This window comes from Tenrec ecaudatus, chromosome 2 (assembly GCF_050624435.1).
Source record: "Tenrec ecaudatus isolate mTenEca1 chromosome 2, mTenEca1.hap1, whole genome shotgun sequence".
Lineage (NCBI taxonomy): Eukaryota > Metazoa > Chordata > Mammalia > Afrosoricida > Tenrecidae > Tenrec > Tenrec ecaudatus.
The window spans coordinates 71,864,684-71,878,836 of record NC_134531.1 but is presented as its reverse complement, the minus strand read 5'-3'; the positions used below and the strand labels follow the sequence as shown (position 1 = coordinate 71,878,836).

Sequence of the window (14,153 nt, the reverse complement as noted above, 5' to 3'; positions counted from 1 at the left end):
AGTTTTGAACTCTTTTCTTGAAGGAGCCCTGGTGGTTTAGTGGGTTTCAAGTTGAGTACTCACATGGACTTTAGACAGTAATTCAAAATCAGATTTTATTTTCGTTCTTAACTAATATTCATGTTAGTCAAATTATTGAAAAAATTTTAAGCTTCTTTCATCTATGGACTTAGAAATTACACGATAATTTTAAATCCACACATACCTAAGGCTCTATTATGTACATACTGTAATGCCAAAGGCCCTCGTGATGTTGTTAGGTGAGCATTGTATGACTAACTGCAAGGTCATTGATTCAAACCCTCCAGCCACTTCACTGGAAGAAGATGCTGTCTGCTCCCTTAAAGATTTACAATCCTGATGTGCCACTAAAACTGTGGGGGGCTGGTTGGGGGTGGTGGTTTACAATCTTGGAAACCCAGTGTAGGGGTGGCTCAATAGCAGTGAATTTGGCTATACTGCCAGATAGCATGGGGGATATAGCAAGGAACTCAGCAGACAAGGTACTGCATACAGTACCTCAGAGCTCTGTTTGACTGTGTAATTGGGAACATGGCTTTGGTGCCAGACAATGATAGTAATAACCACAGCTGAGGAGATTGAGTCAGGGGTAGCTCTCAAGAGAAAATTACATCTTTGCTGAAACCTTAAGAATGAAGAGACTAGTAGGCCCAGACTAAGTAACCTAGAAAAAGTGTTTAACAGCTGAAAAATAAAACATTTATAGGCCAGAGGCAAATTAAAAGAGCATAGCTCATCACAAGAATTGAATTTACTGCCTTGGAGGAAGGAAGGCAGGTGTGTTAGTCCAGGTAGACTAGAGAAACAAATTCATAGACACTTGTATTTATAGAAAAGACCTTCATATGCAAGAACAGTTGAATATTGAGAAAACATCCGCACCCAGTCCAGATCAAGTCCAAAGGTCTGATATTAGCCTATATGTGTGATACCAATGTATAAAGTCTTCTTCAGACTCACGAAACATATGCAATGACGCCAAATGCCGGAAGATCACAGGCCAGTGGGTGCAAAGTCTTGTGGACCCAATGGCAGTAGAAGCATCTCAGCACTGGCAGGGGTCTCCACATGGCTTCTCCAGTTCCCAGGGCACAGGGTCTGTCAGTGTAGTGCCATGTGTCTTGTCTGTAGAGTGTCTCTCAGGGAGTGAGTCCAGAGACAGTGTGTTTCCCACCTCCAGGGAGGAAAATACTGGAATTTCCAGAATCCTCACAGGAAGGCTATGCCCACACAGAGGAGTCATAATCACTGGCCATACAATGATTGACAAGCTGGACTCCATCTCTTCTCTCCTAATCCTCTCAGATTTACAGCAGATTATATAACTACCACAGCGGGCATGATAAGAAACTGACTAGTAAGGTCAACAACAACCAGCTCATATTCTGAGGCAATGGGTGATAAGCAAGAAAGTACAGTTTTCAGATTGACTGATGAAAAAAACTCTTAATTTCTGCAATGAGGAGGAATGGGCTCTGACTGAGGACTTGGAGCCTTTTTCTATAAAACAAATGAGAGGTAAAGATGGCCTAAATGAGGATAAAAGCAGTAAGAATAAAGCTGACATATTAGATATCTGGAAGATTGAATTGAAGTATATGGTGATTGATTTCGGGAGAAAGAAAGCTCAGATTTCTACCCTCGGCAGATTGCTATGAAGGTGGTCAAGGAGTCGTTTGGGAGGACAGGTACAAGTTACAAATGTAGTTTTGGACACGATGCATATGAGACACTCGAGCGAAGAGGTCTGACATATTGCTAGGTATAAAGATTTAGCACTTAGGGGAGAGATGGGATGACTGAATTTGGAAGTTAGACCACCACATCTCAGAAACGAGTGGCAATGCTGCGAGGAGAGCGAGTGGAGAACTCTGGAGAACACCATCTTATAGGAGAGAGCCAAGCGAGACTCCTACCTAGAGAGGGACGTGGCAAATGGAGGCGCCAGAGGAAGAGAAATCTTTCAAGATAATGATTGGTGTAAGCTGTTTGCTAAGAGAGCAAGTAAGATTATAGCATGCCCAGTAGCTTAGCAACAAATATCAAATAAAGAGGCTTGAGTCCTTTTTAGCCTAGGAAAGTTTCTTCCAATGACATTAGTTCTCTCTCAGACTTGGCCTCAAAGAAAATATACTTGTTACTTGGCAAAGACTCCAAAATGACTGCATGAGGACTAAGAAACTAACTGTACTAAAGCTCTATCGGCTAAATCAGTCCTGCTGTTTGAATATGGTTATGATCCACCGAGCTTAAAAACTGTCAAGAAAGAGACTTGAATTTAGAGTACATTTTGTATATTTGTATTTTTCAGATAACAGATTCCAAAGAAACTGCTACCCATTAAGTATCTTTGAAATGTTTTGACTTTATAAAGGGCACCATGTAGAAGGGAGAACTCAGGAATGTTGTAACTGACCTTTTTTCTCATGATCCATGTAGTCAGTAAATGGGTATATTCACTTTATAGCAATCCACTGAGATGTATACCTTTTGTATCGATGTTGCTTGAATAAAAATTTGGTTTGGTTTGTTATTTTAAGTGAATTGTAGGGGAGTCTTCATCATTTCTAGAAGATTGGTAATAACTGCAAGATTTGGCATGTCTGTGCCAAGTGACACAACACTATATCATAATCCTTCTACCCTTCCAGTGTGGTCCTACATTGCAGTGGTGGTGGTGGGATACATATTGTTTTAGATGATTTTTTTAATGAACTAGTGATAATGGGGTTATCAATCTAATTGTAAAACTTCCAAATATATTAGCAACTCTTCATGTATCTTGTGTATTTTTTAATTTAGGAAACCCTAAACCCAAGCCTACTCTATCAGCATCCACTTTTACCTTAATATAAAGCTGTTCTGCCTGTTTCTTGGTTTGTCACAGTGGACACATACCTTGCTTCATTTCATCTGGCCATTGTTCTGTATACTTCCTGAAACAATAAGGTTCCATGCATTTTCCCTGGCTCCACTGGGGACTTACTGATTGATGGTGCCTGAGTATTTTCATATTAACAGGTTCTCTAGACAGTTCTCGTGGTGATTTTGAACTGCTCCTTTATGTCATGTGACAGGCTTTCACGTGGCAACTCAACATTTCTTTCTACACAAAACAATTATTCTTCCTTCAGGAGGGCCCCTCTGAACTCTGTACTTCTTAATGGCTATAGATTTGCATTGTTTTCTCCAACTAGATAGTAGCCTCTCTAGAGTGGTAGTCAATAAAATCTTTCAGTAATGGGACAGTTCATGTCTCAGGTTCCGTGGATCGTAAACATGCATTGGGCTGTGATTGATCTGCAGGGTCAGGAGTTCGAAACCACCAACTGTCCTGAGTAAGAAAAACAGGGCTTTCGTTCTTCTCCTGTAAACAGTCTCAGAGTCACTACGCGTTGGCATTGACTCATCAATGGCAGTGAGTTTGGTTTTGGTGAGAAACACCTTCGACTCTACAGATCCATATGGTTCCCATTAAAGTTACTCACCTCGGTGAACAAGCAATCATAGTCAACACATCAATGAATAAGCTTGGTTGTGTTTGCATAAATGATCTATATACATAGAAAGTTGAATGTCATATTTCTATTTGTCGGGAAATGTTAATGTTTTGTTCCTTTTCCCAACCATTTAAAACCATTAAACTCAACTCATGGGCCCTGTCAGAATAGAAGTCCATGGTTTGCCAACCCTGCTATAGACCATAACCCAGCCATACTGTTGGTCAATCTAGGAGTACTTAGGGAATTCACTGTTAAGAGAACATGTGACTCATGATAATATTTGTGATAATACTGCCTAGCATAATAAGTTTACAAATTTGCTGGATATATATTTAAGTTAATTTTCAACTTTCTCTTAGAATTAATGCCAGGATTATCATTTTTTCTGTTTTCTTAAATGTTTTGTTGTTTTGTTCTTTCCTGTGTGATTGAATAGGAAGGCCCAAATAGTCTGATTAATGAAGAAGAGTTCTTTGATGCTGTTGAAGCTGCTCTTGACAGACAAGATAAAATTGAAGAACAGGTATGTAAGCTAGAATTCATTTTGACATCATAGGCATTTTTATGTGTTCATTTAAATTAAACATAATTTGAAAAATTATAAGCCAAATATCCTAGGAAATTAACTTGCATCTGCATTGAGGAGTATTAAGCAAATTTGTATGTATGTTGCCATCAACATTTCCAAAACAATTTATTTCTACTTGAGCCCTTGGTATCAGCTCCTCTTTTTGCCCCCTCCCTCCCCTACCCTTCCGCCCTCATAAATCTTTGATCACTTATATATCATTATTGTTATTTCGTGTCTTATACTGCCTATTGTTTCCCTTCAACTACATTTCTGTAATTCATCCCCCTGAGGGTAGGGACATTATATATGTCCAACCTTGGGATGGGTTCCCCTTTCTCCCTCTTCCCCTCCTCCTTTCCCTACCCCGACTGTCCCCCTACCCTCATTCCTCCTGTGGTGTCTAAGGACTATTAATGTCAAACATACTTAATGATAAAACAGTCACTGAATTTCTCTTTACAAAAGATGACTAAGAATTTTAAATTTTCCCATCCACCTCCTTCCCAGATTATATGCACATGGTTTTTTCTTTGTTTTAATACCTTAATTCATAATCAGGAAGGAATAAAAGGATATGAAGCAAAATGCTTACCCTGACTGATTTTTAGAAGACCTAGTGTCATCGTTAGGTACACTTTGGGCTGCTAACTGCAAAGTCAGCAATTTGATACCACAGTCACTGCGAGGGAGAAGAATGGGGCTTTCTACTTCTGTAGAGAGTTACACCCTTGGAAACTCACGGGGAAGTTCTACCCTGTTCTGTAAGGTCATTGTGATTTGGCATCAACTTGATGGCAGTGTGTTTGAAGGGTTTTTTTGTTAACTAATTTCTGGGTGTTTGGGGGTTTTGATTTCTATATTAGTATTATTTACTTAGCTTTTATTATCTAACCCTCTTATTACCTTTACTGCCTACCTGCTTAATTTCTTTATTAACTTTGCTCTTTCTTTTAACATTATCATTGAATTTTAAGCAATTCTAGCTGGCATCATCTGTGGAAATCAAAGGGATGCATTTCTTAAATCCTTTCATACTGGTTTCAAGATTATAGTAATCATTTGGCAGTTACCATATTTTACCACTTGGTGCTACTTAAAGGCGAATTTTGGTGAAATAGTGGTTAGGAGTCAGGCTGTTAACCACAAGGTAAGAGTTCGAAACCAAGAGCGGCTTCGTGGAAGATAGACTTTCTACTCCTGTAAAGAATTACCAGTCTCGGAAACCCACAGGGACAGAACCATCTTGCCCCATAGGGTCACTGAGGCAGAATTGACTCCATGGCTGTGAGTTTGGTTTGGATTTGGTTCTCTCACTAAGCAGTGTTTCTCCTTGTAGAAATGTAACTTTCCTCAAATTTGAGTAAATGGCCATAAAGTATCTAGAAATAGATACTTTAGATATATAGATATAAATCATTATATCACTTTAATACTAAAATTAACTAAGGAAAGTTGGCTTGAATATTTTCCTGCTCCTCCTAATGTAGCTATGACTTGTATACCCATTTACCATTATATGGTCAAACTAGCCAATGGAAAATAACCTGGAATACTGACTTTCTGCTTTTCTTGTTTCTTTTTCTTTTTATAATCCACAGGTTGAGTGATTTCAAACTTTACTGATCACTTTTTTTAACAATTTATTGAGGCTCATACAATTCTTATCACAGTTCATACATATACGTACATCAATTGTATAAAGTACATCTGTACAGTCTTTGCCCTAATCATTTTTTCTCCTCTTTTCTTTTTTTACATTTTATTAGGGACTCACAACTCTTATCACCATCCATACATATACATACATCAATTGTATAAAGCACATCCATACATTCCCTGCCCCAATCATTCTCAAGGCATTTGCTCTCCACTTAAGCCCCTTGCATCAGGTCCTCTTTTTTTTTTTTTCCCTCCCTCCCCTTTCCCCCCTCCCTCATGTGCCCTTGGTAATTTATACATCGTTATTTTGTCATATCTTGCCCTATCCGGAGTCTCCCTTCCCCCCTTCTCTGCTGTCCCTCTCCCAGGGAAGAGGTCACATGTGGATCCTTGTAATCAGTTCCCCCTTTCCAACCCACTCACCCTCCACTCTCCCAGCATCATCCCTCACACCATTGGTCCTGAAGGTATCATCCACCCTGGATTCCCTGTACCTCCAGCCCTCATATGTACCAGTGTACAACCTCTGTCCTATCCAGCCCTGCAAGGTAGAATTCGGATCATGGTAGTTGGGGGGAGGAAGCATCCAGGATCTGGGGGAAAGCTGTGTTCTTCATCGGTACTACCTCGCACCCTGACTGACCCATCTCCTCTCCTAAACCCCTCTATGAGGGGATCTCCAGTGGCCGACACTTGGGCCTTGGGTCTCCACTCTGCACTTCCCCCTTCATTTAATATGGTATATATATACATATACATATACACACATATACACATACATACACACACTTATATCTTTTTTTTTTGCATGATGCCTTATACCTGGTACCTTGGCACCTCGTGATCGCACTGGCCGGTGTGCTTCTTCCATGTGGGCTTTTTTGCTTCTGAGCTAGATGGCCGCTTGTTCACCTTCAAGCCTTTAAGACCCCAGACACTAGCTCTTTTGATAGCCGGGCACCATCAGCTTTCTTCACCACATTTACTTGTTCACCCACTTTGACTCCAGCCGTTGTGTCGGGAGAGTGAGCATCATAGAGTTCCAATTTAATAAAAGAAAGTATTCATGCATTGAGGGAGTGTTTGAGTAGAGGCCCGAGGTCCTTCCGCCACCTTAATACTTGACCTATAAATATAGACACATAGATCTGTTTCCCCATCCTCCTATATATATTTGCATGTACATGTCTTTGACTGATCACTTTTTATGCCCAAAAGATACTGGCTAAATTATGTAACCATTACAGAGAATATGCGCTTTCAGTTTCTAAGTGAGCTCTACTTTTAGAACACTAAAGGATTACTTGGAAGTAGCATCATTTTGCTTGTTTCCTCCATACACACTTTCCTTCCTTTATAGGATGTGCTGTGCTGGAACAAGTAACGGACCACTAGGTCAGGACACCTTGGGTCTTATTCTTCGTTTTGCTGGGGACCTAGTTACGTAGCTATGGACTTGCCACTTAAATTGTTTGGACCCTGATTTTCTCATTTGTCAAACAAAGGCATGAGACAAGATGATTCAGAACATCTTTTCTAGTTATAAAATGTCACTACTGATGATCCGTTCAATAGAGCTTAGAGAGAGGATCACTGAAAACCTCTTGTCTTTCTCTCACTGCCATTAGAATCAACTCCAACTCATCGTGGCCCTATAAGACAGGGAGGGTAAAACTGACCCTGTGGGTTTCCGAAACACTAACTCTTCACGAGAAATATAAAACCTCATCTTTCTCCCACAGAGCGGGCTAGTAGTTTGAACTTACTGATTTGCAGTTAGCAGGACAACATATAACCACTAGGCGCCAGGGAGGGTTCCTCTCAAGCCATTAGAAAATGAAATATTAACCCAGAACAAAAAAGTCATATTGATGTGAATGAGAGGGAGGGCAGCGTGGAGACCCAAAGCCCATCTGTAGACAGTTGGACATCTCCTCACAAGAAGGGTCACAAGGAAGAGACGAGCCAGTCAGGTGCAGTATAGCACTGACAAAGCATACAACTTTCCTCTAATTCTTTAAAGCTTCCTTCCCCGCACTATCATGACCCCAATTCTACCTTACAAATCCGGCTAAACCAGAGCATGCACACTGGTACAGGTAAGAGCTCGCAACATAGGGAATCCAGGACAGATAAACCCCTCAGGACCAATAATGAGAGCAGCGATACCAGAAGGGTAGGAGAAAGAGGGAAACCCATCACAATGGTCAACATATAACCCTTACCCCCCCCCCAGGGGGATGAACAATAGAAAAGTGGGTGAAGGGAGACAGCAAGACATGGGCATGAGGAGGATTTATAAATTGTTAAGCGTTTATGAGGGAGAGGGGGTAGGAATGAGGAGTTGATACCAAGGGCTCAAGTAGAAAGAAAATGCTTTGAAAATGATGATGGCAGCATATGTACAAATGTGCTTGCCACAATGGATGGATGTATGAATTGTAAAAGAAAGAGCCCCCAATTAAATGATGAAGAAAAGAAAATGAAATATTTGTGGAGCCATCAAATAATTTCATTCCAATCATTGTTATTCACTCTTTGTAATGAACCATAAAACAAATCATTAAACATCACAAATTTTCTTGCCTGATAGGTGTTTAGGTAGATTCACAATGATAATTACATTGTGGAAACTCTAAATTACCAATCTTTAGCAATTCATAAAAAAAGGTTTATAGGTTCAGATAATTTATTATATGTAGTATATATTGAATAGGGTTGTAAGCAATTTAGCCAGTACATTAGTATTGTCCATTGACACTCATAATACCCATTTCTGGAGCTATACTATTTGCAAACAAAAAATGTGCATTCAATTGGAGAATGAGAAATGGAGTTTCACCAGGTGTGTTCAGACACGATTGACTAGACATTATCTTGTGTAGAGTTAGAAAGGAGCACCACCCACACCCACACTACATAGCACAGCAACTGGCCCATCGTATTAATGGGACGAAAGAGGTTAACTGTCAGCATAACAGGAGTGAGATGATAGGATGGAGACAAAATACCTGCATGAGATGAAGCAGAGATACATATGATGTTTTCTTAGAAACTTAAAGTAGTGATACTGGTTCATTGACCAGACCTACATGGTCTGATGAATTAGAATGATTGGTATGATTTGACTTGAGTTTGAATAGGAAAAAATTACTTTGGCAGCTGTGCTAAAATTGACTTATGGTAAATAATACTACATAGGTACTAGAGAGTCTGAATGTAATTCCTGATCTAAGATAGTATCTGTGGAGTCTGAAGTAAGACATTGGATTGGGAATTGTGAAGTATCCGGATGTGGAAACACTATGTCTTCTGGAGTAGTAGTATAATTGAAATGTTTATAAATTCTTAAGTATGTAGTAATGAAATGTTGGAAGTTATGTTACTTAGTTGCAAAATACACTTAAGATGTTCTCATTTAATATTTTGTGTTTTCTTAATCACAGAGTGAAAAGGTTAGGTTACATAGGCCTACAGCCTTGCCATCTGGAGATGCCTTTTCTTCTGTGGGGACACACAGATTTGTCCAAAAGGTAAGCTAATGTCCATTTATGCAAAGTATGTGTGTATTGTTCTTTATTGTTGCTAGAACTATCTTGTATCAATTATCCTCCCTCCCTTTTCTTGAATTAAAGTATTGAGATTTTTATACTCATTTAAAAAAAAAACTCCCATTGCCATCGAATCAAGTCAATTTCAGTGCATAGTCCAGAGTAGAACAGCCCCACTGGGTTTGCAAGGCTGTCATCTGTAGAGAAGCAGACTGCTACACCTTGCCCCGCAGAATGGCTGCGAGTTCCACGTGCTGACCGTATGGTTACCAGCCAAGCCTCGACTGTGCTACCAGAGCTCCTTGTATCCCCTATACAAGGGGACTTCATGGAAAAATTCCATTATATTTTGATTCCATTTTTCCATAAACTTTGAAGCTCCTTCATACAGCCTTCAATTTGGCAATTGTGTGCTGAACATAACACAGCTTCTTTTTTTTAAAAGTTGGGTGAGTGAACGCGGGGGTCCTCTAATCCAGAATTGTTAACCAGTGTAGCTGGGTACATTAAGTCTTTGTTCTTTGGGGTTAAGTGGGAATATTCTATGTTGCTGGAAGCACTGCATTCTTTTTAGAGTGATTTTGGAGCATAATACATAATAGGTGCATTAAGTCAGCACTTGCTGCTGTGCTTGTTTCATATGGCGCTTTGTTTTCTCTCTATCTTGTGTTTGGAAGTTGGTACTGAATGCTCTGTTGTGCCTTTGTTCTGATGACTTGGTTTTTTCTTTGTCTGTCTCTGGAAGCCCTATAGTCGCTCTTCCTCCATGTCTTCCATTGATCTTGTCAGTGCCTCTGACGATGTTCACAGATTCAGCTCCCAGGTACTGTATGAACGTAAAGAGTGAACTTGAGTCTTTCTGTGCTATTTTTCAACCTGCTTTCCCAGTTCCTAGAAATCTTTTGGTTAGGCCACTTGTTACGGTTTTAAAATTTAAACAGCAGCAGTAAACATGAAAAGGCCTTATCTACTCAATTGTTGTGCTGCCTGGCTTGCATGTGCACTTTACTTTGTATCCTCTGCTTGGTGTTTTGCCATCTATTAAGTACGCTTAGATTTTCAAATGGAATCAAAACAAAAAGAAGGTACCTGACTTTCATGTCTTAGACTTCAGTAACTTTGATGGACATGGGCTACAGAATATGTTATAATGTGAAAGGAAATTTCAATAACCTCACTCTTAATCTAATTAAAAATACTTCAGCAGGGAAATTACTATCTACATATCATGTCTTTATTTTAATATTAATAAACATCATTGAACAGGTTGTATTTCCTTACGTAAATTACCTCTAGCTGTTATAAACTAGTATTCCTGTACTTAGTCTGTGAAAACTGGAGTTTATATTTGTTTAGCATAACCAGGGTTTTAGGAATTTGAGGCAGGAACTTGAATATCTCTGCCCTCAAAATAAAATAAAATTACCATTGGATGAAGAATTTTTGGTATCTTCCATTAGTTGATTTTGTTTCTCAATTTCACATCTTTGACATTCAGCTTTTCCTCTTCATTTTATTGACTGATGATTAAGAACTCTAGTCCTTTAGTCAAATTAACTAGCTATTTTTCTAGTTTTAAATCCTAGTTAATTGTTTGATTTCTGTCAAGTTTCTAACATTTCCGTGCTTTTGTGAGCTCACTAGCACTGTGAGCTCTCTAGGTAAATGATGATAAATGTGACATTTTATTAGGGGTTATTGTCATTTCCTTTAGCCAACCTACACTGTTTATATTCTCTTTTTTCTCTGCCAGAATATAACACTGTTTTTTTTATTTTTTAAAGCATAGATTAAATGAGGTATCTAATACCTTACATGTACAAATAATATTTACATTAATTTTTGTTTGTTGAGAATATATACAGCTCAACATTTCCTGGAATTGGATATCCATTCTCAATGTCCTTTTCTGAGTTTTTTTCTCTCCTATTACCATAACACACTCACAATCCCCCAAGGTTTCTAGCTGATATTTTGAGAGACTGTTAACTATTTGATCTCATGTGGGTAGTTTTTAGTTTATATTTTGGTTGATTATTTTTTGTGTGGTTTGGATGATTTCCATTCACTAATTTGTACACATTTTGTTTTGTAACATTCGTTACAGTTCCATTTCCATTGATGTCGCATCACTCTCCCAGCTTCCTCTGGGCTTTTTTTTTTTAATCATTCTATTAGGGGCTCATAAAACTCTTATCACAATCCATACTTACATCCATTGTATAAAGCACATTTGTACATTCATTGCCCGCATCATTCTCAAACATTTGCTCTCCACTTAAGCCCCTGACATCAGCTCCCCATTTTCCCCCCTCCCTCATGAACCCTTGATAATATCTCCCTTCACCCACTATTTTTGTCCGTCCCCGAGCGAGGTAAGAGGTTGTATGTAGATCCTTGTAATCGGTTACCCCCCTCCTGGGTTTCCTAATTCAATTTGTCCTCGATCCCTACCCTTCCGAGCCTTTGTTTTTAGCCAGTGGGGAGTTCTTAAACGAGTGTATTGCTCAAGTAATTTATATTAATTTTTAACTTCAATAAAGAAGTAAGACTAAAAATGTGTTTTTCTGATTGTTGTAGCTTTATTTAAAAGATTTAGCAATTCTTAGAGATCACTCATGCCCACATTTATCACAGTATTCTTTTGCTTATTTATATATTTTTTAAACATAACTCTGAAAAAAAGAAAAAAACATAACTGAATTATATTCACAATAAATTCGTTACAAAAGATATTATATTTGGAGATCTTGGTTAAGTCTGTTAAGTGCTGCAATTGCATTAAAGTAACAAATTAACAGACAAAAACCATAAGCACTGCTCACCATTTACAGGAAATGGAAAAGAATACATTGGCTCTAGATTGACGTAAAGGAGCCTAGGTGGCACTGTTGGTTAAGCATTGGGCTACTTAACTTCTAGGTCAGTGGTTCAAATACACCAGGTGCACTATTGAAAGACCAATGCGTCTGTCTGCTCCTGTAAAGATGTGCAAAGTCGGTGAGTTTTTGGAAATTAAAGGTCACAAGATAAAGGAAAGAATTAAGTCTCTACTAGAGACTGCTGGAGAATTAGGCCATCAGAGCATACCTGTTCTAGAGCTGTAGGAAAGCCCAAGCCTTCAACTATCAGTGAATGCGCGCCTCTGAGGAACTGGGGCCACCAGCACCCCGCCTTTCTTTTTAAGCAGACTGCCAAATTGGAGCTTACTTTCTAATGTAATTTGTGTAATTTAAGACATGTGTCTATCTTGATAAATTACTCTTGCTGATAGATTTCAAGTAATGATGCTAAAGATTTAATCAGATCCTGTTTATCTCTTGATCGTTGTAGTTTTATATGACAAAGGAGGTAAAAATGGAGAAAATAATGTTAAAGTTTTCAGCATTTGGTGTCAGCAGACTTGGTCTCTGACAAGTAATTATTGTTTAATCTATTTACCTTATGTTTGGCACCTTTAGGTAACTAATTCTAAATTAACAAGATTGGTTTGAAAAAATTGCAGTGACTTGTCTTCATTCAAAATAATCTAGCAGATTAATATATGTTGGATCTAGAAATATAGTTAATAATAATTGGGAAACTCTCAATTCAACATAAGAAATTACATGAATGACTAAATTAGTTTAATACATTTTATAGTCATTTCATCCACAAGATATTTTACTAAGCAAAAGACCTATACAAAGCTCTAAAGGTATTCATTAAAGTTAGAAAAGCAAAAGCTATTACTAAGATATAATAAATATTTTTTGAAAGTATGTATCTCCTTGTCTTTCCCTAACATAGTTTTGAGTTTTACATCTTGATTTTATTCTACCTTGACGATCTTAAGAATAAGTCTTAAAGTTTGTCATCGCTTTTAATAATTTTCTAAATTATGGTTTAAACACAATACCATAAGCAATTGAACTTAACACCAACATCTTTCAGGAGTCTAGTCATACGTACAGATAGGATACCATGTTTCTTGATCATTTGCATCGTGGTCCCTACATAAACCCTGTAGACATTTTACAATTCGGTTTTTCAGTATACATAGAAGTCTTTAGCTCGTGACTGGCTTTCTCCTTGTTCATAGTACTGATTGGGAAATAATGATTTAAGATATGCTCTGAAAATAACTTCACGTATTAAAAGAAGGACTCTACCAGTTAACCTATGAGTTTGCCTGGTGGACGGACATGGAAGAGTAGTTCCAAGTGTGAGAAAAGGAGGGCGGTTTCTTGAAACAGTGACAACAGTCACCAGTGAGGGGCTATCTTCAAGTATGCAGGAAGTAGGGAGGATTCGAAGTTGGAAGTGGATATTTTAAGTCGCTATTTTCAGTATAGCACAGTTACTCTCCAAGATGTTAGCTTGAAGGGAAATTCATCCTCTGTTAAAACCACCAGGTCATCTCCAGATTAGCCTCTGATGAATATCACTTCAAAAAAGGGTCTATGTAAAGCCTCTTTCCAGTTGATGTTCACTATAAAGCATGGTTGGGGTCATTAGTTTCTCCATTTATGATACATGCAATTTTGGTTAAACTCTAGGAAGTGGAGTAAATAAAAATAATTGATTGTTATTCTTTTACATATTCCTGTATACTTTCTCCATACACACATTTTATTTATGTACACATACACACATACATACCTCGTTATAATTTTTTCAAGCAGAATAAATAATTCTATATATACTTTTAAAATTATTTATGTTATTTTATTGGGTGCTCTTACAACTCTTACCACTATCCATACATATATCCATTGTATCACGCATATGCCAAATTAAAGCATAATCTCTGAGGTTAGGCTGGCAGGCCGGGGAGTGAACACAGATGACCCATTTTAATCACAGGGA

At 38.3% G+C, this 14,153-nt stretch overlaps 1 protein-coding gene across 6 annotated transcripts in view; it reads left to right on the top strand.

Moving 5' to 3' along the window:
- Window positions 1-14,153, top strand: part of CERT1 (ceramide transporter 1) — a 127,623-nt gene that overhangs the window by 95,319 nt on the left and 18,151 nt on the right. For 4 of the 6 annotated variants that reach the window (XM_075541184.1, XM_075541183.1, XM_075541182.1 and 1 more), the window contains 3 exons: window positions 3,961-4,047; window positions 9,201-9,287; window positions 10,051-10,128. In XM_075541184.1, coding sequence (XP_075397299.1) covers window positions 3,961-4,047; window positions 9,201-9,287; window positions 10,051-10,128 — 252 coding nt within the window. The remainder of the gene's footprint in view (window positions 1-3,960; window positions 4,048-9,200; window positions 9,288-10,050; window positions 10,129-14,153) is intronic. The other 2 variants (XM_075541185.1, XM_075541180.1) reach the window with 1 other exon arrangement.